Source organism: Elgaria multicarinata, chromosome 9 (assembly GCF_023053635.1).
Source record: "Elgaria multicarinata webbii isolate HBS135686 ecotype San Diego chromosome 9, rElgMul1.1.pri, whole genome shotgun sequence".
In the NCBI taxonomy this organism is placed as follows: domain Eukaryota; kingdom Metazoa; phylum Chordata; class Lepidosauria; order Squamata; family Anguidae; genus Elgaria; species Elgaria multicarinata.
The window spans coordinates 66,153,872-66,178,342 of NC_086179.1; the positions used below are offsets into that span (position 1 = coordinate 66,153,872).

General features: G+C 42.2%; 1 protein-coding gene across 1 annotated transcript in view; it reads left to right on the top strand.

Annotated features, from left to right (window-relative positions):
* TES (testin LIM domain protein) overlaps positions 1-18,116 on the top strand; it is a 33,239-nt gene extending 15,123 nt beyond the window's left edge. The window contains exons 3-7 of the mRNA XM_063134036.1: positions 3,044-3,296; positions 4,757-5,092; positions 7,505-7,720; positions 8,952-9,110; positions 15,256-18,116. Coding sequence (XP_062990106.1) covers positions 3,044-3,296; positions 4,757-5,092; positions 7,505-7,720; positions 8,952-9,110; positions 15,256-15,447 — 1,156 coding nt within the window. The 3' untranslated portion in view covers positions 15,448-18,116. The remainder of the gene's footprint in view (positions 1-3,043; positions 3,297-4,756; positions 5,093-7,504; positions 7,721-8,951; positions 9,111-15,255) is intronic.
* The last annotated feature ends 6,355 nt before the right edge of the window (positions 18,117-24,471 follow it).

The following is a 24,471-nucleotide window of genomic DNA, read 5'->3' on the forward strand; positions in this document are numbered from 1 at the left end:
CTTATCCACAGAAGTGAGTTACCAGTCATTGTAATTTGTTGGTATTTTCAAGATGGTTTAAACCACTTCCATTCTTGCCTGAACTTCATGCACCTCCCACCCTGGCTAGCTCTTATAATAAAGTGCATTTATTTGAAATTGCCAAGTCCCATAGCTCTAATTCTTGGGGTTAAGCTTCCAAAGTTTTGCATACACTACCCTAGCAGCCACGATCATATGTAAAAAAGGTTTCTTTGTCCTTATGTATCTATTTCTTTTAAAATACATGGAGAGGAAAATCTTAGAGTCAAGAGCTAACTTTACCTTTAGGCTCTTCTTGATTGATGTTCTCCAATATCTCGCTGCCAGCTTGCATTGCCACCAACAATGGTAAAGAAACAACAACAGCCCTCCTCCCTCAATGTGACGTCTTCAGCAAATATCCAGATCCTGAATATTATTTTTTTCTTTCAATCATCTCTGGGCATGCTCAGTAGAATCAGGATAACTTTCCTATTTCAAGATGGAACTGTAAATAACATAACGAGTGGTTTTATTAATTTTTAGAGGATTGCTGTTAGATGCTAAGTTTGAAGATGGTCTTTCTGGAATTGTGGGATAACCTAACCTGGAATTCTTCTCCATGCTGTATTTATGTAGTCCGTGTGTGTGTGTGTGTAAGTTTCTGCAAAATTATCTAAGGAAAATGAAAAATATACTGGCATTTGCTTAAGGGCCTAGTGTATAATTACATTCTTTTCCACTAGATGGGAGTGTAACATCTGTGACAGTATAAAGCCAGCTATGATGAGTGGAAACCTGTAATGTTAAGCCGCTGGGAGAGTTCTTGGCATACCAACTGAGGAATTCTTATTACTGCTACGTGAAAACTACAAGGCGATGATCTCTTTTTGCAAATGACCTTGACGTGCCCAGTGCAATATTCTGGATCAAATTCTGATGTGCTGCAAATATCACTGTAGAGAGGGGCATAAGAGTAAATCCATTCTCTCCCAAGTCCCAGGCAGTGTTAGAGGCACAGCCCTAAGTTTGCTGATAATTTCTTTCAATTGCACTTTTTGTCAGTGAATTTATTAGATTGTCCACTAACAGTTTGACATGTAAGGTTTTTGATTTTTCTCAAGCCGAAAGGGTTGAATTTAGGGCTACTTCATGTCATTTTATGCATTTTAGGAAGCATTCTGCTTTTTCTAATAGTTTGCATTAGTAAAATAGCAGCTGTAGACTTCCTCTTTATAAGGTCAAAAACCTCCTGGATATAAATGGAACCTAATTCAATTCTTGTCTAACAGTGGGCTTGGAGGTCAATGAACTTAGTGTTAGAAGGTGCTTTATTTTTATATTTCCCCATGGTTTAGTGTCATACTACTAGTATCTTCCTTGCCACCTCCTTCCAAGCTTTGAAGTTGTTGGAGGATGAAGAAGGATTTTTTAAAAAAACTTTCTGTTGGAAAACTCTTATCTCCAGTATTCTAGGCAGTTTCTGGGGAACATGGGTGGGAGGGTGCTGTTGCACCATGTCCTGCTTGTTCATCCCTGGCTGATGGCTGGTTGGCCACAGTGTGAACAGAGTGCTGGATTAAGTGGACCCATGGTCTGATCCAGCAGGGCTCTTCTTATGTTCTTATGTTATTACTTTCTGAATGTGATATCTCACAACAGGCATGGGCTGCCATCCTGCCTCCCAGCTCAGAGCTGCTAACAGAGCTGCATTGTGTTTTTAAAGAGGATGTACATCAAATGGAAATACACATTTGATGTCATGTCTAGTGTGGTCCTAAGTCACTTGGAAACTGGGTAGTTGTTTTTTGCAAGCCCACCCATGGAGTAACATAATTTGGCTTGGGAAAGAACAACAAAATGGAGTGATTTCTGTGTATTCTGTGGCCCTGCAAAGGATGATGGACTCTTAACTCCCTTCAGTCCTAGCCAGTATGATGGGAATTGTAATTTAGACTCATGCTGTCTCTAGAAGTTGTTAATTACAGATTAGAAATCCTTTCCACAATTTGGACATAGAGTCTAACATTTTTCTTCAGGAAGCAAACATGGGGGTTAGAACCTGCAGCCAACATGCCAAGCTTTTATGTTATGGTGAAAGCTTTTATGTTACGGTGAATGCTTAACTTTTGAAAATTGAAAATGTGTAGTACTGACAAAGTTGGAAATGGTGCATACAATCCGGAGTCGTTGTTTAATATTACATTTATACATTTTCCCTTGTTTGTATTCTTTCATGTTTATGACATGTGTTTGTCCTTATTAAGCACCAGTAACTTTGCTATATGTTTATTAAATGTTTGCTAAATGTCCATTGACGCTTACTATATGACTGCTGGCTTGGATAAATTGTATTAAGGCTTTCTGTATATGCACAACACATTGGGTTCCCTATATATTGCGCACTGAACTTCAGGAGTGTTGGTGGATCTTTTCCCTTTCGCTTCAGTTTACAGTGAGGTTTCCTCTTTTTTGCTTAAGGCTTAGTTACTGGCAGTAAGGGTTTTAACCTAAAATATACTGGTGGTTGTGGTATTTTGGCCCCACCCTGTTTGCCTTCAACCCTGCCCACTAGTGGAATGCAGCCTTTGAGAGTTTCTCTGAAATTGAATTTGGTCCCTCAGATTAGACCAGAGTGAGGCCTGTTGCCCTCCTTCATTGGGTACCCTTCTCTGCTCTCTAAAAAATGTCTGCTTTCTAGAATGGCCGTTCCCCAACCTTTGGCCCCCAGAAGTTGTGGGATGAGAAGTCCCACTATATCTGACCATTGGCCATGCAGCCTGGGGATGGTGGGAGTTGTAGGCCAACAACATCTTGGAATGGGAAAGAAGGCAAAGCAGAGAACATCACCGGGATATTGGAATCATGTTGTCTTGGCTAAACATGAATTTTCAACAGGGAGGTTGGAGTTGTATACAGTGTGCCACTCAGTGTATCCAAATTAGATAATTGGGGCAGAATAACTTCTACAGGAGCATTTTAAGTCCATTTCCATGTATTTATGTGAACACAGCCTAATTATGCCTCTCTCTTGAATCGCTAGAAAAATATGCCGAAATTGCAAATGCGGACAAGAGGAACATGATGTTCCCACGAGCAATGAGGATGACCGTAAAGTGGGGAAGCTCTTTGAGGATACGAAATATACGACCCTTATTGCAAAGCTGAAATCGGATGGGATCCCAATGTACAAGCGCAATGTAATGATCTTGACTAATCCCATAGCGGCCAAAAAGAATGTGTCCATCGATACCGTAACTTACGAATGGGCGCCTCCTGTTCAGAATCAAACCCTGGTGAGATCTCATAGCATCTATTCTTGGTGGCTTTTAGAAGAGATTATCTTTCACATCAAAGGAGGTGTGAGGTGCATAGGTCATTCAGGATAAGTGTCTCATCTTGATGTGCAATGACCATCAAATGTAAACAGAATTACTACCTTGGTAGCTGGAAGCCAGCGTTCCCCCCCCCCCCCGCCCAAACGTGGTGATCTCCAGATGTGGTGGACTACAAATCTAATGGACTACAAATCTAATCACCCCATCAGCACAGCCATTAGCCACGCTGAGTGTAGTGATAGGAACTGTAGTCCAGCACATCTAGAGGTCACCAGTTTGGGCATGGTTGCCATGACCCATGACTTCCACTGAAAATGTAAATATCATGGAATTGGCTCCGGTGGTTGGCTCCTCTTGTAAGTGTCTGATAAAAGTAGCCAAGGACTAAATAGCCAAGTCCTAACTGTCCTGCAAGAAAGGGACAGAAGGGAAATGGGGATGTTTGGGTGAGCAAGAGAGGTGGGGTGAAGGAGAACCGTGGTGTTAATGGCTAGGATTAAAAACTGCATTAGAAATGTTCACTGCCACTTAGGATGATTTATGAATTCCCAAACGATCTGCTGTGAAACGACTTCCAGAAATGAGACACAGCAAAACCTGCACAATTTATGTCATTGTTTAAAAGCTAAGGAAAACACTCAAGCCTGTCCGTTTCTGTTACTGTATATGGTCATAACGAATTTGGGGTTGTCGTCCAAAAGAAAAGCTGCCTTCGGTTTATTAACGGTTCATCTAGATGAGATAGCTGGATAGCCTTCTTGGGATTTCTTCTATTCCTTTTTTCTTTTTTGCTTTCAATTTTGACTCAAGTTTATGTCACGTCAGGCTGTATGATCTAAAGCAGGAGGCTGGAGGTCTGCAGGCAGCTTGTAAATGTAAGGGTTTTTTAGGGATTTTGTGAAAAACGTTCCATGTGCAGATATTTATCTGTTTTTATTAATGTATACCTCTCTGGATATATATATTTTTTTAAAAAAAATGTTTTAAGTTAAACAGGCTGAGATCTCACTCCACTCACTCCCCGCCCCCACGCACGCATACTGCTTTTGCTCTATGAAATAAGAAGCAACGGCTGCAATTAGTCAATCTGAACGCTCGTGCACTGTCAGTTTCTGAAGATATTCAGTGTTAGGTAAACACTGTTAGAGCTATTACTGCACTGGAGTAAACACATGCTTTAATGTTGTGAGTTTTCGAAATTCAGCTTCTTCCCACACATTAATTCAATATCCCTAATTCTCCCACCTACCCCAGTTTTACCATCCACCCCTTGGTATCCGTTCCCACTGAACCGCCTGCAAAGTGCTACTAAATCTCTCTTGCGTTGCTTCTCCCTCTCTCCTTTTTGTTTAGAAAGCTGGAATCCCGAGGGCATCTGATAATCACTAATGCTAGCAATCCCTCCTGACTCTCTTTAGGCAAGGCACTATATGCAGATGCTTCCGAAGGAGAAGCAGCCGGTGGCCGGCTCGGAAGGGGCTCAGTACAGGAAGAAGCAGTTGGCCAAGCAGCTGCCCGCTCACGATCAGGATCCTTCCAAATGCCACGAGCTGACGCCGAACGAGGTGAAGCAGATGGAGCAATTTGTGAAGAAGTACAAGAACGAGGCGCTGGGAGTGGGCGACGTCAAGCTCCCCAGTGATGTGGAAGCCAAAGCCGGGGAGAAGAATGTCCCGAGTAACGGAGAGAGGGGCACCTCAGCCACGGTTAGAGCCATGGAAGGCAACCTAGCGGGCCAAAAGGGATCCCAATATGTGAGTGTGTGTATTTGTGCATGGGGAGTACATTCGTGTGCATACTGTATATAGGGGCAGAACTTTAGGTAAATAATCAAAAAGCATTTCACTCGCATTCGTTTCACTTAAGTGCTTCATGTTGGTGTCCTTTCCACATTCACTGCTTTATTAAGGATCTAGGTGTTGTTGGTGTTTTTTTTTAATTGAAACTGACATTGCTTTTCTGCAAGCCAAAGTGAACGGGGGGAGGAGTAAGTGTCTCTGGGGTCTGCAACAGCACCCATAGGAAGCATGAAAGCTGCCATTTCTTCCTACTGATTATACTTAAGTCATAAAAATTTAGAAGGGGTCTTGGAGGTCATCTAGTCCACCCCCTTGCTTAGTGCAGGACTCTTGCAACTATGGCATCCCTGACAGGTAGTCATGCAGGTGCTGCTTAAATACTTCCAGCAAAGGAGAGGTCACCACCTCCCGAGGTAATCCCTTGCACTGTCAAATAGCTCTTGCCATCAAGACGTTTCTCCAACTGTTTAGTTGAAATCTGCTTCCTTGCCGTTTCCACCCATTAGGTCTAGCCCTGTCCTCCGGAGCAGCAGAGAACAAATCTGCTCCAGCTTCTACGTGATGATCGTACAGCCGTTACTGAGACCTTCCTATAATGTGCCAGACTCAGTACCCACAAAGCGATCAATATTTGGTCTCTTGAGATGGCTGGTGGCTATGCTATATTTAAGGGAGAGCCATTAGTTTCCTGGAAGAGGTTACATGTTTTCTTTTCAAGGTGAAAACTGATGAACCCTGCATGAAAACAGCCCTTCCTGGATGAAGAGGGGCGAAGTCAGATGCCAAATTAGAAAACCAGAAAGACGTGCAGTCTTGCTTCCTCCTCCAACCAACTAATTTCACTGGGGAAAGGCCCCGGCTTCAAATCAAACCTTATCAATTAAAAGGCAGTGATCTCTTGGCTTCACTTACTGTTTGTTGAAAGTGACACGTTCTGCAAACAGTATGGGCCCAGCTGAAACATAACACCACACCATAGTTGAGCGCTCTGAGGAAGAGCCTTGGGAAACTTTGGGCACATTCTCTCTCCCTCTGCTCCCTTCCTCTGGTGCAGCCACAAGGAGGAGCTGCCAAGCCACAAGTGAGGTAGAGTTATATCTGAACCCTGCCTTTGGCTCTTGCTGATTTTCATTGGCTAGGATCCAGAGTCCTATGAAACTAGTTTTATCAGCCCCAGGGAGCTGTAAACTTTTCTTTACCACCACCTCGCCCCTCCTTTCCTCCTGCCATGCTGCAAGGTAAGCGGCTGTGAAAAGTGAGGGAAGTTCTGGTAGGGTGCAATATGGGGGTGACAAGCTCTTGGATCCCAATTCTTATGTACAAGATCATCTGAAGCAAAAGCATTGTTGTAGCTCCTCAGAGGGGGAGTTGTGACCCTAGAATTGCTACGAAGCATGGCAGCTGAGAGAACCATTCTCTTTGTTACGTTGTGGTGACATAACCTGTTAAGTATGAAATAAACGCTATAACTGAAGGCTTGTGGCATCCTCATTACGTAGCCATTCTGCCAATTTAGTCCATGGTTCGTGACTCCTCCAAATGACTAAATGCTTTCCAGTGTTCAATGATGGAGTTCTGTCACTTTCCATTTCTTCTTCCAAGGTAATAGTTCTTGGAGCTCTCCTAGCCTTTAAGACCATTGGTGCTTTGAAAATTAATAAATCAACACCTCACTGTATCTAAGGCACCTTCACTTAAACAAGGCATGGATTTATTATTTATTTTTATTTTTTGTACAATGAAAACCAGTGTCTGTGCAACCATATGTCATTAGTTGTTCATGGTATTATGTCAGGCATTATCTCTCCCTCTCATTGTTTTTTGGATTTCATAATCCTTTGGGATACAATGAAATCTTTCATGAGGAAAATGCTTAAAAATGCATGTTTCTGTTTAGTCTCTGACCTTTCTTTCCTGTCCATACAGCTTAGTTTTCTAAAGAAATAGTCCAGTCCTTATGGATCGGCATCCAGAAACTAGTGTAGAGCTAACTGTTCTAGTTTGACTGAGTTTTCAGAATCTGGTGAAGGTTGTTTAGAACCTGAGAATAGAAGATCCTTTCCCCCCAAACTGCTGCACTCCAGCTGTTTTGGACTACAACTCCCAGCATTCCTGCCCATTAGCCAATCTGGCTCTGGCTGATGGGAGTTGTAGTCCCAATCACCTGGAAAGCGTCAGGTTGGGGGTGCCTATCCTAGACAAATGTGTCCATTTCTAAATGTTCTAAATGACTGCTGTCTATTGAATAGCTTGGCTTAAAACTGTACGGAGACCTCACTGGTTTTGTATATATTTCAGCAGCGCTCTTCCTTACAAGCAGGTGTGTCTTCCATGGAGCCTAGTGTGACTCTTGTGTTTTCCTTGTAGTTCTGTTTCCGGTGCAAACTGAACATGAAAGAAGGTGACCCAGCTGTCTATGCTGAGCGGGCTGGTTATGACAAACTCTGGCACCCTGTTTGCTTTGTCTGCTGTACTTGCAGTGAGCTCCTGGTAGACATGATCTACTTCTGGAAGAACGGAAAACTATACTGTGGCCGACACTACTGTGACAGTGAGAAACCCCGTTGTGCTGGATGTGACGAGGTAAGTGAGATCCCGCCTCTGCTCACCATTCTTGGAACAAGCCTTGGAAAATACTTGCCATTTAAAATTGCCTGGGTTGATCAGGTCAGGCACCCTTTTTGCCCAGCGATTTGTCTCCATCAGTGGTCAAGCAGATGCCACAAACAAGCAAGATGTAATTGTGATAGCGATCCTGCTTGCTCCAGTACTTGGCATTCAAAGGTGGCATACACAGGGACCTGGTACCCGCCAGGGATGTTGGATGACAACTCCCATAAGCCCCAGCCAGCACAGCCAGTGGTCCATGATTTTGGGAGTTGCAGGCCAAATTGTCTAGAGGATGCCAGCTTGCCTAATCCTGGATATTACCTCTAAGCATGGTGTTTCTGTTTAGCTTTCATTGTTAACAGCCAGTGATCGACATCCTCCATGAATCCCGTGCTGTCTGGAGCACCCATAGAATTCCATGAATGAGGTAGAGATGATTAGAGAATAAAAGCCTCGTCTGGAAGCCGTCCTCTCTGGGTCTGAGAACAGGGCATTTCTGAAAAATTATGTCAGTAGTTATGTCCATCTCTCTTCAGTTTTTGTTCCTCCTGGATATAAATTTCCTCATTTGTACCTAACAGGTTGAAGGGGCTCCATTACGTTCCTAAGGAGAAAACTGAGAGGTCCAGAAAACCAGCCATTCTTCTCCGGCTCAGATTTTAATCAAAGGGGGTTGGGGGGAAATGGCTTTGAATTGCTTGTAAGGCTCATGTCTTCTTTTGAGGCAAGCTTTCACAATCCCCCAAATTTATTTTCTGAGCCTGGCTCAGGAGAACTTCACTGGCTTCGCTATTTCTGCAGCAATGGAGGTGTGACTTTGTGCTCACACTTCAGCTTGTAGGTGCCCTTGTCCAAGTGTGCCACAAACCTGTGCTGTATCTCTTACATATGTCACACTTGCCATGAGGTAGATACCACAACTCATAAACTGGCTCTTCTAGTAATGATTCTACTAAAGTTATAGTACATTAGTTTCTCCTCCTGACCCCCTCTGGAAGAGGCAAAGGTCTGCCATCCACATTCACTGCTTTTAACAGATAGAGGTCTGGAGGAGGTTCTGTTGGAAAAGATGGACACTGAAGTCGTGACAGAGCTGAGACATTGATTTAAACTGGAAATACACCTTAGTTTATCAAGTCTTCTAGAAGAAAAAGAACCCTGCAGCTAGACTTAATGTGTGTCTGGAAACCTTGTCTCCCTGCAGCTTATATTCAGCAATGAGTACACCCAGGCCGAAGGTCAAAGCTGGCATCTGAAACACTTCTGCTGTTTTGATTGTGATTGTGTCTTGGCCGGGGAGATCTATGTCATGGTAAACGAAAAGCCTGTCTGCAAACCGTGCTATGTGAAGAACCATGCTGTGGTAAGATGATCAAGGCTTGCCTGGCATTTGCAACTGCTATGTGAAGTCATTACTGTGTAGAGTAAATGAACTTTCCTGTACCTTGCTTAGAGTAGTGGGTTTCCTGAAGGACATAACTAAATTGAGGAGGTGTGGAGAGAAGACTGGGGTGCAAAGTTATTTTCACAGGGCAGCTGTATACTGCCCATTCAAAAGAAAGTCCCATTGAACTCATACTCACAGTGGCATTAATGTGTTACCCCAAGTGTAAAGAAATGGCTTCTCTTAAATATTATATTACAAGTCTTTATTATAATGGAGTGGAGTGGTACCTGTAGCCTAACAATTGGCAAAAAGTAGATGGCCATCTACTGGTAGGTCTCTGGGTAAACTGAGGTAGAGTAGTAAGGATTTCTGACTGCCAATTGTTGAACAGTAGCAACAACACAATGATTTACTACTACTACCACCAATTATACTGCTGAAAATGAAATGAAAAATGCTTGGGGTAACCAGGAGTGGATTTTTCTGTGGAAAAGGACTGTGAGCTCCATTCAGCTCTAGTACTCAAAACAAACTCCTGGGCTCAGACTTCTGTAATTCTTTTGCACCTGGCTCTGATTGGAGATCTCGCAGGTTCTAGAGAAAACGACAAAGTAGATCCCACAAGCCTGAGGTCTGCCCACTCCTGCTCTAGACATTGACTGTGTGTTGACTGGGAAGGCTGGGATACAGTATTACAAGTACTGAAAACAGATTATTGAGCAATTCAGCCAAGATGGGCGTATGACACAAGAGATGGCATCAAAGGCTAGTCATATTAGAGGAACTGTTCATAAAATAGTATAAACTGATTTATTTTTAACTTTTCAGTAAGCAATTCCACCCAATGTTTAAAATTTAATGTATACGTTTAAACCGATGGATCCGCTAATATGTAAGGCTAAATGTATGTAGGTACAATTAGTAATTGATTCTCCCTTCAAGTCACAGAGGATAAGTACATTGCCCAAGAAATTGAGCACAACGTAGAAATTAGGTCTGAACCCCATATGCCAAGTCAACACACACACACCAGCCAAAATATCCTTTTCCAACACACACACCCAAAAAAAAAACCACATCAGCAAAACTCACACATACAGATAACATTATCTATGGAATAGTGAAATAACTTCAAGGTTAGTAGTTCTTGGCTTTCGATGTTCAGGCTGTGTTAGAGACTCACTCTTAGAACCTTGGCTCTGGTGGCCATATTGCAGCCTTCCCAATCTCGTAACCCTCCAGATGTTGGGTGGGGGAAAAGAGGCGCTGGTGCTAGAGTCAAAAGTAAAAATGGCTTTAATATAGTTTTTTTTTAAAGTTTTTATTGACAATTTATCAAGGATGAACTCAACATTTCAGATTACTGAGAATCCTTCAGGAGCTAAAATAGATTGAAATAATATACTGTTATTAAAAGTATACCTTAAATTTTACAACAAAGCATATATCAAATGACATGGACAAACCCTAAGCATATAGAACAGTGGTTCTCAACCTGGGGCGCTCCAGATGTGTTGGACTGCATCTCCCAGAATGCCCCAGCCAGGCTGGCTGGGGCATTCTGGGAGTTGTAGTCCAACACATCTGGAGCGCCCCAGGTTGAGAAAGGCTGATATAGAACATCTCGATAATAACAGTATATTATTTCAGTCTATTTTAGCTCCTGAAGAAGCATTCTCAGTAATCCGAAATATTGAGCGCGTCCTTGATAAATTGTGAAGAAAACTTTTTAAAAAAACTATATTAAAGCCATTTTTACTTTTGACACTAGCACCAGAGCCTCGCCTCTTTTTCCCCACCCTGCTTCAGTGGTGCTTCTCCCTTCCACCTCTCCCCACCCTCCAGATGTGTTGGTTCAACACATCTGGAGGGCAACAGGTTGGGAAAGGCTGCAGCATTGTATGCATGCAGACAAAACACCTGCTTGGAAATAATTGATCAAAATGGCCCCAGAGCATCTTGGGTATAAAACACTTCTTCAGGTGCAGCTCTCCTGGTCGAAGTCTTTTATAGAGGGCTATCCCGCGCACTGCCTCCTAGACAGTGTTTGTAGCATTTCACTGTATTGTACAGCAATTTGGGACATCTGCTATATTTCTTTTAAAATCTCCTGAACACCTCCTTGGAAAGTGTGTGCATGTGCGCTCTCTATTAATACTATAAAGAATGCAGAGTGGAAAGGGTGAGAACACACATATAAGAATGTTATCTAGAATGTGCGTCAATTAATCCAAGGTTAATGACTTCCTCAGGATTTTCTTTGTTCTGTCTACACTATTGTTTTTAGAATTTGCTGTTGCTGTTTTAAAAGGATGTTTATTAATAAGCTTCAGAGTGCTCTTGTTTGATTCTGCCCCCTTCTTGATGACTGTTTTCTTTGAATTTTTGACTAGCTTTTTTGTTTGTTTTAACCTCTCGTTTTTAAATTGAGCTTTCCGTCCCTCAGAACTTACTGTTCATTGGAGCACTCTGCCACCCTGCTGTCACCATTATCTTAAATGAGCTTGCCGGGGCTGCGGGGGGGGGGGGGGGGGGGACGGAGGACACACAACTTCCTTGCATTTCTTCACAGCCTCTTTTTCTGGAGAAACTGCTGCTGTGTTACATTGTTACTCAGGGATGAAAGTAGAGGAGGAAGCAGCCTTTAAACTGTTGCAAGAGGCAGTTCAGTGGCCCGCTTCTTTCAAAACGGATCAATGAGACGATTCAACTTGTGGGCTTTGCTTTTTAATCTGCCCAATAACAAATGTTCTCTGGGTGGATTGCTAAAAGTTAAAAGGATAAATACTGTACAGAAAAACCAACAGCACAGGAAACCCAAAAAAATCCCTGCATTAAGAAAGCCAGCTTGTCAAGGAGCCCTTCTCGGGCATTCACTCCATCTAATTAAGCTTTGGTCCTATACATATTTATTTATTTATTTCTATAGCGCCCAATAGCCCAAGCTTTCTGGGCTTTTCACAAAAATTAAAAATATAGAAAAATATAGAAAAATATAAAATATAACATGAAAGCTTAAAACCATAATACAAAAGTACAACCAGAATAAAACCAAGCAGCAGTGCAGAGATTCAAAATGCAGATTTAAAACAGACTTCAAAAAATTTACTTTGAGTAGATTTGCATTGGAGTACACTGTGTGGATCATGTGAACCTGCAAATCCCATTCATATCCAGTAGGCTTCCCGATACAGACATATCCCCAGACATGTGGATGATGAGACCAGTAGCCACTGCCCACTTTTCTACATGATTGTCAATCGCACAGAGTAAATGCGTGAAAAGGGCTAGAAGAGCCTTTCCCAGTCTGGTGCCTTCCAGCAGTGTTACATTGGCTGGCTGGGGATACTGGGAGTTGTAGTGCAACATATCTGGAGGGCATCTGGTTGGGAAAGGCTAGGAACTAGTTTTCTATGTAGATGTAATTTTGCTATTTTAGTCTTAGGAGCCCCCATGGACTCCCCAAGTGGTTCCCCTAACAAACCAATCTGAAGCAGTGGAGGCTGGTGGCTCTGATGTTAGTGGGGCTGGGAATCAGCTCTGGGTTTCATTTACAACCAGGCAGAACTTTAAAGGAGATATCCAAGGTGCTGAACCCAATCCCCAAAATAGGTTCAGCACCTTGGATAGCTCCTTTAGAGTTTTGATGAGTTCTGACTAAAACCCAGAGCCGATTCACAGCCCCACTGACATTGGAGCCACCAGTCTCCACTGGCCTGAAGCCAAACTTTGAAGTTGGATTCCAAATCCTGGTTTGTTAGGAGAGCAGCAAGCCAGGCTCCGGGTTCAGATGCAACAGGAAGCTTTTGCTTCCTTGTTGATGTCTAGATAATGTCTGTGCAGTCTGCTGATGGGGGGACCCAAGAAGAGGCAATTGGACATTATACACAAGCATGCTGCTCATATATGATGAGATGTACAACTCTGGCGTATTTTTGCATTGGAACATGGCCAGTGTGTTGCTGTCATTTATCATTCCCAAACTTGAATAGGGGAGGAAGAATCTGAGAAGCAGGATGTGTAGAACTAGCCTTAGAGAGTGGCAACACTTTTTGGCTGCAATCCTATACGCATTTACCTGGTAGTAAGTTATATTGAAATCAGTGTCTTACCTTTGAGTAGACATGTGTAGGATTGTGTTATGACTTGCTTATTTCAAAGGATGAGGAACATGTGGCCCTGTTGATATTGGTGGACTGCCACTCCCATCAGCCTTAGCCAACAAAGCCAATGGGGAAGGATGATAAAAGTTGCAATCTAACAACGTCTGGATGGCTGCAGGTTCCCCATCCCTGGTTTATTAGGCTATGAAGTTAGGAAGATGCAGTCCTCTTAGTTATTTGCTTAGAAGTGCAATCCTTTGCATGTCTACTCAGAAGTAAATGCCATGGTGTTCAGTATGGTTTACTTCGAGGTAAGTGGGTATAAGTTTACAGCCTTATACTACCATTGTATAATGTTTTCCGTTAAACTACAGTCAGCAAAGCTGCTTCTCTTTATGTAATAATAATAATAATAATAATAATAATAATAATAATATAGTTCTTACCCGCCTCTCCACTTGGATCGAGTACTCTTAAATGTTGTGATTCTATGAGCAACTATGTCTTTCCTGAGGATTTGTGTAGCCAATGGTATATTTGCATAGACATTTGTGTTATCAAACATGAATGGTAAATCGGATTTAATCTATATATTTACTGTGGATGTCTTTTTCAGTTTCATAATCCTCCTTAACATCTGTGTCTTTTTGTTGTCACATCTCATTTACCGTGACTCACCTGTGGCTTTTCAATCCATATATTTTAACATTGGGGGAATTGCATATAGCCTCATGAGTCTGTCTCCACCTGTAAGATAGTGGGGCCATTCAGCCAAACTGTGGTGTAGCATTTCCAGCTTTCACAATCTCGCCACCAAGTGGAGGCACCTCAAAATCATTCAACATAGTGGCTGTTGCTACATTTTGGACAAGCAAGAATAGACAGAATCTCCAAGTTGAGCAATCCATCTTGGCTGTTCTCTCTGCATTGTCACACTGAGTAGGGTCTTTCTTGGTGAGGGAGAATTCTTCCCCCAACTATTTCCATGTCTAGAATGACTCCAGAGGCAAACTCAGAGCATTAACGAGTGAAAGAACTGGGCATGTTTAGCCTAGATAAGAGAAGATTGAGGGGAAACATGATAGCACTCTTCAAATACTTAAAAGTACACAGAGGAGGGCCAGAATCTCTTCTTGATCCTCCCAGAGTGCAGGACACTTCCTGACTGTTAGAGGAGTACGACAATGGAACCAATTGCCTAGGGAGGTCGTGGGCTCTCCCACACTAGAGGCATTCAAGAGGCAGCTGGACTGGCAGCATCTGTCAGGGATGCTTTAAGGAGGATTCTTGCATTGAGCAGGGGATTGGACTCAATGGCCTTATAGGCCCCTTCCAACTCTACTATTCTATGATTCTATGAATGTGCCAAATATACAAGGGAAACACCTATCAGTGTTGCCTAGCAGGCAGCCTTTTGCTTTTGCTCTAAAGCTGATCATGAAATCAAAGCACATGACAGGGGTGCTCTTGACATATAAATGTACACACTGTGATTTTGGAGCGTGACCTTTTGGGCCTCCTTCATCCCCTTTGGACTGTGTTGATTTGTCCCCTTCCTACAAGGTATTTTATAGTGTGGAGGTCCTTTGATCCCTCAGAGAACCGCACAGCTAGGTCCATGTGCCCAACAGGGCTTCAGGAGTAGGGGTTCCCTCAAAAGCAGCCCTGTAATTCCACCAGCAAATGCCATTTGAAATCTGGAAGTGTCTTTAAAAAGCTGTTTGTAAGATGGCATGCGTGTGCAGTTCCAGGGTGGGGGTTGAAGAGTGCTGCACATGTGCATGCACACATGCGTGTGCATACACTTAGGGGCCCTGTAAGTAGCAGAGAGGTGTACTAGCCTCTTCTCTTCTGTAGTCTAAATCTGGAACAGTTGACTAATATCTATGAGATCACTATGATAAGTGATGTTATGGTTGCAGCCGTAACAGCATCCTGTGTTGACCCACACAAGGCTTTGTTGTCTTCTGAAACTTAAAAAAAAATAAAGCGTTTTTGCGTTCTTCTTTGCTCGCCAGGTCTGCCAAGGGTGCCACAATGCCATTGACCCAGAAGTTCAACGTGTGAGTTACAACAACTTCAATTGGCATGCTACCACGGAGTGCTTTCTGTGTTCCTGTTGCAGCAAGTGTCTCATTGGCCAGAAGTTTATGCCGGTAGAAGGAATGGTTTTCTGCTCAGTGGAATGTAAGAAGAAGATGATGTCCTAATGGGAAGGACACTACATTGAAACCAAGCTCCGCCTTATTCCAAAGTCCTCTGCATTTCTACTGTATTGGGGCATTTTTGACAACAACGAAAGTGTTACACGGCAAATTCCAAAGATTTTTACATTACTAACTTGATTGCTTGTGATTTAAGCTCTTAAGCATGTCTGTATTCTTACTGCTTTTGATTGCTTGCTGCAAACCTTTCTCAAATGTAAGGCGCCTGGTAGTCATCATGTATTTCAAGGACTGTATGTCTTCATTTTTTAAATGCATATTTCTAAACAGACTTAGGAAAAACAAAATTCTGGCTGGGTACATTGTAATCCATGTGCATTAAATCATGGGAGGGGGACTTGTGACCCTCGAGACATTGGACTATAAATCCCACCATCCCTCACCTTTGGCCATCTGGCTGGGGCTAATGGGAGTTGTTGTTCAATAACATCTGCTGGGCCTTAGGTTCCACAACCTAACAGACAACATGGTGCTGGACTGTATCATATTAGCTGGTGGTGGGGGCCGGGGGCAGTCAACATTTAGTAGATTCTTGTACTTAAATGCAAATGCTAATTTAACATATCGGGAAGAATGGTAAGCTAGAGCCTTCTTGCTGACATGCTAGTTTGATATGCACAGGGAGATTTTAAACTGTGAAGTAACATTCAAACATTTGAGTAACTCACCTTTAGTCGAATGTGGCACAGTTCAGCCATGGACAACTTGCTTTGGCCTGCTGATTGTATACAGTAGACATAATTAGGGTGATTTTTCTAAAGCCTTCTGAGCATTTTAGGCCAGACTCCTAAAGGCTGGGGTGTAGCCTTTAACGTTTACGTTAACAAAACCTTTCTTTGTTAATTCTAAAAAAAAATGCTTTGGGACATAGAATGTGAGTGGATGCCTGTTGAACTGAAGTGTTTTTTCAAACAATATAGATGCCTCTTTCTGTCCTTGTATTCTTCCTGTCAGGTTTATTACTCAGTGTGCTTGGTTTGCCTCTGTCAACGTTTTGTCCAAAATAATAGGCAATATGAAGTATTCAATTTGCCCACACCCTTATACAGGAATGAACTTGCTAATACAAACAAGCAGCCACCTTTTTCTAGGTTGGCAAACTTTATTTCTCCTGGTTTGCAAATAATCCTCTCCTGTACATACTTTGCAATAGGGCTGCACACCATACAGTTGGCTGTAAGTTAGACCCAAAACAAAAGCCCCATCTGGGCCTTGAACCACATGCGATGCACATCGTGTGAAGGAGGAGAGCAGGTCTCTGCCACTTCCTCCACATCATGTGGGGGGCTTATTTGAGTAGAGTGGGCTTCTCGCTGTAGAATTTTGCCCAGAAAGATGTGTACATAGGAATCTAGGAAGCTGCCTTAATACGGAGTCAGACCATTTGGCCCATCTAGCTGGGTATTCTTGACACTGACTTGCAGTCCAGGGTTACAGGCAGGAGTTTTTGCACCCCTACCTGAAGGTGCCGGGTACAGGACCTGCAGCCTTCTGCATCCAAAGCATGTGCTCTACCCCTAACCTATGGTCCCACCTGTAGAGCTGAGGAGGTAGGCATGGCAACGTGATAGAGGAGTGAGGCTAACAGGCACATCCCTGCTCTCCATCCCCACACACTTCAGTTTAAATGACTGAATCAGACTCAGGATTTGGGTGAAACACTGTTAAAAGCCAAGTATCTAGTGCAGCCTTCCCCAACTAGGGATGCCTGTTGTTTGTAAATCTGGCCCTTTGGGGGCCTGACACATTCACAAGCTCTGGAGTTTTCCCAAAATCTAGTGACTTTTTCAGTTTTTTCTTCTAGTAAATAGAAAATAAGCAAATTATGTCCACAGTTTTTGCAAATTACAACTGCAGTGTACACAACTTTGTGTGTAAGGGGCAGTGGGGTGGGGGGACACCAGGCAATCTGCGAGCTGGCCCAAGTCGAAAGAGATCAAGTCAGGCCAGTTTGTGGGAAAGGGAGCCAAAGTCTGTGGGGCGGGGGGAGAAGCTGATGAAAGCTCAGTGAACTCCACCCCCACCCCCCAGACACATTCCTCCAACATGCCTATCCCCAATCTGTTGACTTTCTGATGTGATGGCATTTAATACATGATGGGACTTGTAGGCCAACACATTGGGAGGGCACCAAGTTCAAGAAGGCAGATCTAGAAGAACATCTACCATCAGAAATCAAGGCAGTGTGTTCCGGAGGTTGTATATTAATTACGGCACAATTCCAGTTTTTCGAACTCATTTCCCAATCACCACCCTTAAGAGGCCTGGAAATAACTAGGGATGTGTTGGAAAGGACGGTAGCTCTCTGATGGAGCCATCCCATGGAGAAGGTTACAGATTCAATCCTGGCATCTCTAGCTAGGGCTGCAAAAACTCCTGCCTGAAACCCTGGCAAGCCACTGTCAAGTCTCTATAGAAAGTACTCCGCTAGATGGACTAATGGTCTGACTTTGTGTAAGGCAGCTTGTTCTATGTCCTTAGGAAGCAATACAGTGGCATGCTGGTATTTCTTTATGATGAATGTAAGAAGGTACACAAAGGAATGAAAAAGAATAAACCTATTGGCTTTGTAAACTATGCAAACTCTTTCAATTCAGCTCTTCTAAGACTAAAGAGATCTGTATACCTCTGATTAAATACTCTCAAATAAAACCTTTTTTTGTTAAACCATTTTCTAGCTTTAAATAGCATCTATTTCATTTTGTCTCTGGGTCGCTGTAATGACTATGCTTTTCCAGCAGGGGGTGATACCTGCAAAGATAAAAAGAGCTCTCAATAACTTTTAAGCTTTTGGCAGATGGAGATGAAGAAAAGCACTGTTTTCTCTTTCATAGTTTTAGGTTCTTAATGGTGCCTGTCTGGATAAAACGATTGTAAGGAAGTCTATTGAATTCTTGGTTCCCTGGACAAATAAACGTAGGCTTGTTCTTGAAGGTTTGTATTAAACTCTGCATTTGAGAATCAGGTGTATGTGGTGCTAACAAATGCAGTCCATAGCTAGGATTCAGTAGCTCTAATAAATACCCCCACAAAGAGAGAGATAAATAGGTATAGTGGATTTCCCATTTTCTTCTATGGTCAGAGGCAGCCTTCCTGCTAGCTGTGGATTATAGGAGCTGTAGTCCAACAAAACTGGAGAGCACCAAAAGGGGAAAACGTAAATCAGGAGCAATGCTGTACACACCAACCAGGGGAATCTGGAGTGCATGCAAATAGATTTGTTTTTCTTTAACAAGGGAAGCTCCTATCTACTAGGACAGCTTTCTCCAAATGGCCATTCTGGCTGATGGGAATTGTGAGTCCAGTACATCTAGAAGTTACCAGGTTGGGGAAGTGTGTGTGCTAGGCAGTTAGCCCGTGTTCCTTGAGAACCCAAAGGAGCCTCTGTGAAATCTGGAGTTGTTCTCATTGTTACGTACATGGTGTGAACTTATCCACTGTGTTTGCCTGCTTGTATTTAGTCCTTCTATCCTGTTTGGGATAAATGGAACTGCCATCCACCTTCATGGTACAAATGATCTCTTGAGCAAGTTAGGCAATATGGCCTACATGTCATTAGAGTAAAAAGCCCTAATTCTACCAGCTCCCTTCTGATTCCAAAGAAAGTGAAACAATACATTGGAAATAGGAGAAATATTTATTCCAGCTTCCTTCTCTCCACAAGTATTACATCGAGCGTCTTTATCTTGCTAATCAGTGGTTGGAGGGAGGACTTCCAAAGCGCTGCAAGAAATTGTTTTGAGTAAAGGTGAAAACCTTGGCTCAGGAGATTATGTGATGTCTGAAGTCACTAATGCCAAATATCAATGCTAGCCTCTTGGGTTTTGCATATGGTACGCCAGCTGCTAGCTGTAGCAGATGGGGGTTGATATCCCAAAATATCCAGTGGGCACTGAGTTGGGGAAGGCTACCTTAGAAAGAGGGTGTAGCTTTACACATGTATACAAAGACAGATAGAAATCCCCAGGATTCAATAACCTAGGTGGCTGTTAGCCTCTTGGCCTAAAAAATATTCAGGCACCTGAATATTCATTCCTATACTGCTCAGTAGTCAAACCTCTCTGGCCGATAACTCTTTGTTCACTATTTCCTGCCTGTATAAGGCTGCAAGACTTAAGGGAGAGCTCAGGGGGCTTTGGTTTGCTGGAACAACAGGAGAGCAAGTGAATCTATTTATTTATTTATTTTGTTTCTATACTGCCCAAAAGCCGAAGCTGTCTGGCTAGTTTACAAAAATTTAAACCATGAAAACCATTCAAAATATAAAACAAACAATATAAAAGCATAGTATAAAATGCAGTATAAAAGCACAACCAGGATAAAGCTGAGCAACAATGCAGAAATTAATACAGATTTAAAATATAAATTTAAAACAGCAAAGTTAAAATCTAAGTTGATAAACAGTTAAAAATACTGAGAAAATAAAAAGGTCTTCACCTGGCATCTAAAAGAGTATAATGTAGGTGTCAGGCGAACCTCTCTAAGGAGTGCATTCCACAGCTGGGGTCCCGCAGCAGAGAAGGCCCTCATGGTAGCCACCTGCCTCACTTCCTTTGGCAGGGGCTCACGGAGAAGGACCCCTGAGGATGATCTTAGGGTCCAGGCAGATACATATGGGAGGAGGTATTCCTTCAGACAGCCTGGCCACAAGCTGTTTAGGGCTTTGAATGTTAATACCAGCACTTTGAATTGGGCCCGGACCTGGACTGGCAGCCAGTGAAGCTGGAAAAGGACTGGCGTAATGTGGTCTCATTGGCCAGTCCCTGTTAGCAAACATACTGCCCTGTTTTGTACCAGCAGAAGTTTCCAGACAGTTTTCAAAGGCAGCCCCACGTATAATGCAGTGCAGTAATCCAGACGAGAGGTTATCAGAGCATAGATAACTGCAGCTAGGCTATCTCTGTCCAGATAAAGGCACAGTTTATTCTGTCTCTAGCCTTTGAAGTAAGAACTGGGCCTAGGTTGTCATCAACTAATGAAGCTGAGTAAGCATTTCAGATTAGCTATTTGAATAATACTGGAAGCTTTAAGTCATCATTGGCTTCTTCTATGGGTCCTACTAATTTCTTGTGGAAGATGTCACCAGGTTTACTTTTTTTACCCACCTCATATTGTATTCCTATACTGGAATTTACATTTACCCACCTGGTGGCACCTTCCATGATACTATATTAAAAGCTGTCCTGTGGTGCATTTTAAGTCCTAACTCCTTACTTGAACTTTTCTTTACATTTTATCCCACTGTTCAGGTGAGTTCGCTGCCCATCCATTTTACCTTCACTACAAGACTGAGCGGTAGATAATGCTGGGAAGTGACTGGTTCAAGACCATCCAATGAGCTGTGTGACTAAGTGGGGACTTGAACCCAGGTCTTTGTGGTCTTTGTGAGCATTCTAAGTATCAGCACACTGATTCTCTCAAAACTATCCCTTTGCAAATGTTACTTTCTAGCATTTATCAACATTCTTTGTTTTCCTTCTCATGTTTAACATTAAAACATCCATGTTACAACATTTTTGTAACTGTTAACCATTGCTGGCATTTTATGTATTTATAACTGTTTGTTATTTTTTATTAAGATGGCTTTCGGATGTTCATGTTTCTTTCTGAAGTTCTTACTTCCATACATTTAGATATTTTTGGTCGATTTTTAAAAATACTGTGCTACATCCTAACAAATTTAAACTTTTCAGACATTTTTCATTTTATGTCATTTTGCATGTGTTCAAACTTTCTTATGCTGTTTGGGAAACTCGGCATGGTTGTCTTACTTTTCTCTGTCTGGGTATTGCTTCTCCCTGTCTGTTTGTAGAAGTAATATATTTCAAGGTAGATATTATGCACAAACAATTCAATGGTACTCATCCATCTAGTTTATTTTTTCTACTGTCTTTAATAAACCTTTCTTGCTCACTATTCCTGCATCCATTATTTTCAGGAATGTAATCTCATCCATTTTCTTCTTAATATCAGATTATTTTGGCACCCAAGACAGAGAATCCCAATAGGAGTAAAAATGCAATTATATTAAATAAAATGACTAAAAATGTCCTGCCTTTTCACGGCATCCAAAATCAGCGCCTGAGGTGTCTATTAAGATCAGCCACTTCTTCGGTCTCTCACCTCCCAGATTACAACCATTTCTTTAAACCTTGAACCATCTGTCTCTTCCAAAAGAATGACCCTTTCCCATGGACTTTTTAAGCTGAAGGCTGAAACAAAGTGCACTTGGCTTTCTGCATACCAAACAACACAAGCATTTTGCATTCCTTTTTGCTTGGAGAAGATGTATATGAAAAACTAAGTAATTAGAAGCTAGCAATTCTGTTCTGAAACTTGCTCCATAAGGTCCCTCGGCCTTCATTTTCTTTCACAGTGTTCTCATGTGGGAAGAAGCTACGTCTTGTGAAAATTTCACTTCTGTATAGCAATTTTAGGTGCATGGTTAAAAGCAGGAAATCTTAAATGAACTGCACTGTAATTAACCACCAGTGATTTAAGAAATCTTGCAATTATTCCAACACAGGAATTGAAAATATAATATGTGGGGGCGGGGGCGTCTTGACGCAGTAGCAAATTTCTGAAATGCACTCTTCTGACAGAACAAAAGGTGAAAGGGTGCAATCTTATACATGTTTAGACAGATTAAAGTCTGGCTGATTGGGAAATGCTGAGAGTTGTAGGACATTTTGCTGTCAAAACATGCATAGAATTGTGCCCTTAACATGTCTTGGTTTTATCTAGGAAAAAACGTTTGCTGCCTATAAATGCTTTTATGCAGGGACACTGGTTCAGTAGCATTTGACACACATTTATTTTATTCACTTACTTAAATGATTTTTACATTACCCTTCCATGAACCGTCTGGGCAGTGTACAGCAAAAAACAAAAACCTCACAATAATAATAATAATAATAATAATAATAACAACAACAACAACAACAACAACAACAACAACAAAGCAGAACAGCTTAGTGATTTTTTTTTAAAAAAATATAGTATTCATTATATAAACCTATTAAATAAAAATAAAAATAAAAACAGTAGTGTAGAAAAGCTTCATACAGGTAATACTGTATGCTAAAAGCACTGAGTGAATTAACAAAATCTTCGCCTGACACCAGTATCACTACAGTTGATGTCAGGTGAGCTTTCCAGTGGAAGTATGGCTCTTCTGATCATAGAGTCATAGAATAGCAGAGTTGGAAGGGGCCTACAAAGCCATCGATTCCAACCCCCTGCTCAATGCAGGAATGTTCCAGCATGGCTTTTCTTATATTCTTAAATGGGGGGAGGGGGTTGATGACTGAAAATGCCCTCTCTCTGATCACTACCTGGTTCTTGGGTGGATCCAGAGGTTCACAGCATCTTCAGGTATGGCTGGGAAAGGGCCCTGTCTGAAAAGCCCTTCCCACTCTGGTTAGACAGTACAGAGCTGGATGGAACAAAAGCCCTGACTCTGTATAAGGTAGCTTGCTTTGTTTCTAACTACAAATATACAGTTGGTTTCTCAGGAAGGCCATGGCTCCATCTTGAGTGCTGATTTGCAACGTGAGAGTTTACTCTCTGTCAGACCTTAGACTATTACTAATATGTTTTTAATACATTGTTTCAAAAACTAAGCACTGTATACACTGAGTTAAAAAGTGTAAACCTTTGTCCACAGATTTACACCCTAAAAGGGCAAGACATTAAGGACATGGGAAGAGACATGACTGCGCAGCAGAGATTAGAGGTCAAAGGTTCAGGAAAAGAGATGCATTTTTCAGATCATTGTTTAAAAGTTTTTAAGAGCTCGATTGCAGAAGGTGAGAGGTGATGTGTGTGTGAGGCCCCGTTCAGAAGACATCTTAAACTATGGCTTTCACCATGGTGAATAAGCCTTTTTGCCTTAGTCACTGTAGTTAAAGCCGTGATTTAAGGTGTCTTCTGAACACAGCCCTGGTTTTCTGGCTTAACCACCATGGTTAAAGCCGTGCTTTAAGGTGTCTTCTGAATGGGGCCTGAGAGAGAGAGAAGTATATGTGTATGTAAGTGAATGAGGTCTGGACAATCACACTGGGGCTAAGTGACTTCAGTGGGGTGGCCCCACTCACTGCTGGCATGCATCCCTCAACATGCCTGTCCAGAAACAATTTGATTCTCAGTTCAAAAAAAAGTTCCCCACCCCTGGTTTAGACCAACCCTTTCCTTCCAGGCATGCACCAGATCTACTGACTACAATTCCCATCATCCCAGCCAGCACAGCCAACTGGGGATGGTAGGAGATGTAGCCCAACCACCTGGATGGCACCAGGTTATATAAGGATGGTTGCAGGGGTGCATAGGTGAAGATCTTAGAAGAGGCAATGGATTCTAAAAAGGGGGGATTTAAAAGGTAATGATGGTGATTGTTCTGGACTCAACACTTATTGGGCTACGTGTCTAGGCAGACACTCAAACTCACATCCAATCCACACTTCCATGTAAATCAAATCTTCATCTTTATTGAAACACAACATAATCAGTAAGCAACTAATAAATGCAGGATCGAGACTTTGCTTTAGAAGGATGAGGAATGGATGAATAAGATGGATGGATGAAGTGAAAAACCAAGGTAAGGTCAGGCCTTCAGGCTGTAACCCAGAGCAGTAGCAGAGAAGAATTGGTGCAGATCGGATTAGAAGGTCTTCCTAGGAACACCGAAACAATGCATGGTAAGGCCCAAGCAGTTGCCAAAAGATCCATAGAGAAAAAACTAGAGCAGTTACAAATGCAGAACCTAGAAGGCAACAAAATGAATAGCATAATGCCCAATTGGAGCAGACATTATCATCATCATCATCATCAACAACAACAACAACATTATTTATTTGTAGCTTGGGTGTTGTTACCTGAGAGACAGTAACAACATTTTTTTTAAAAAAAAATATATGACAAAAACGTTCCATCCACATGCCAGCCTATTCCTGCCCACCAAATTAAAGAGAAATCTTGGCTCTCTTTGAATAAAATATTTAATTCCAGGAG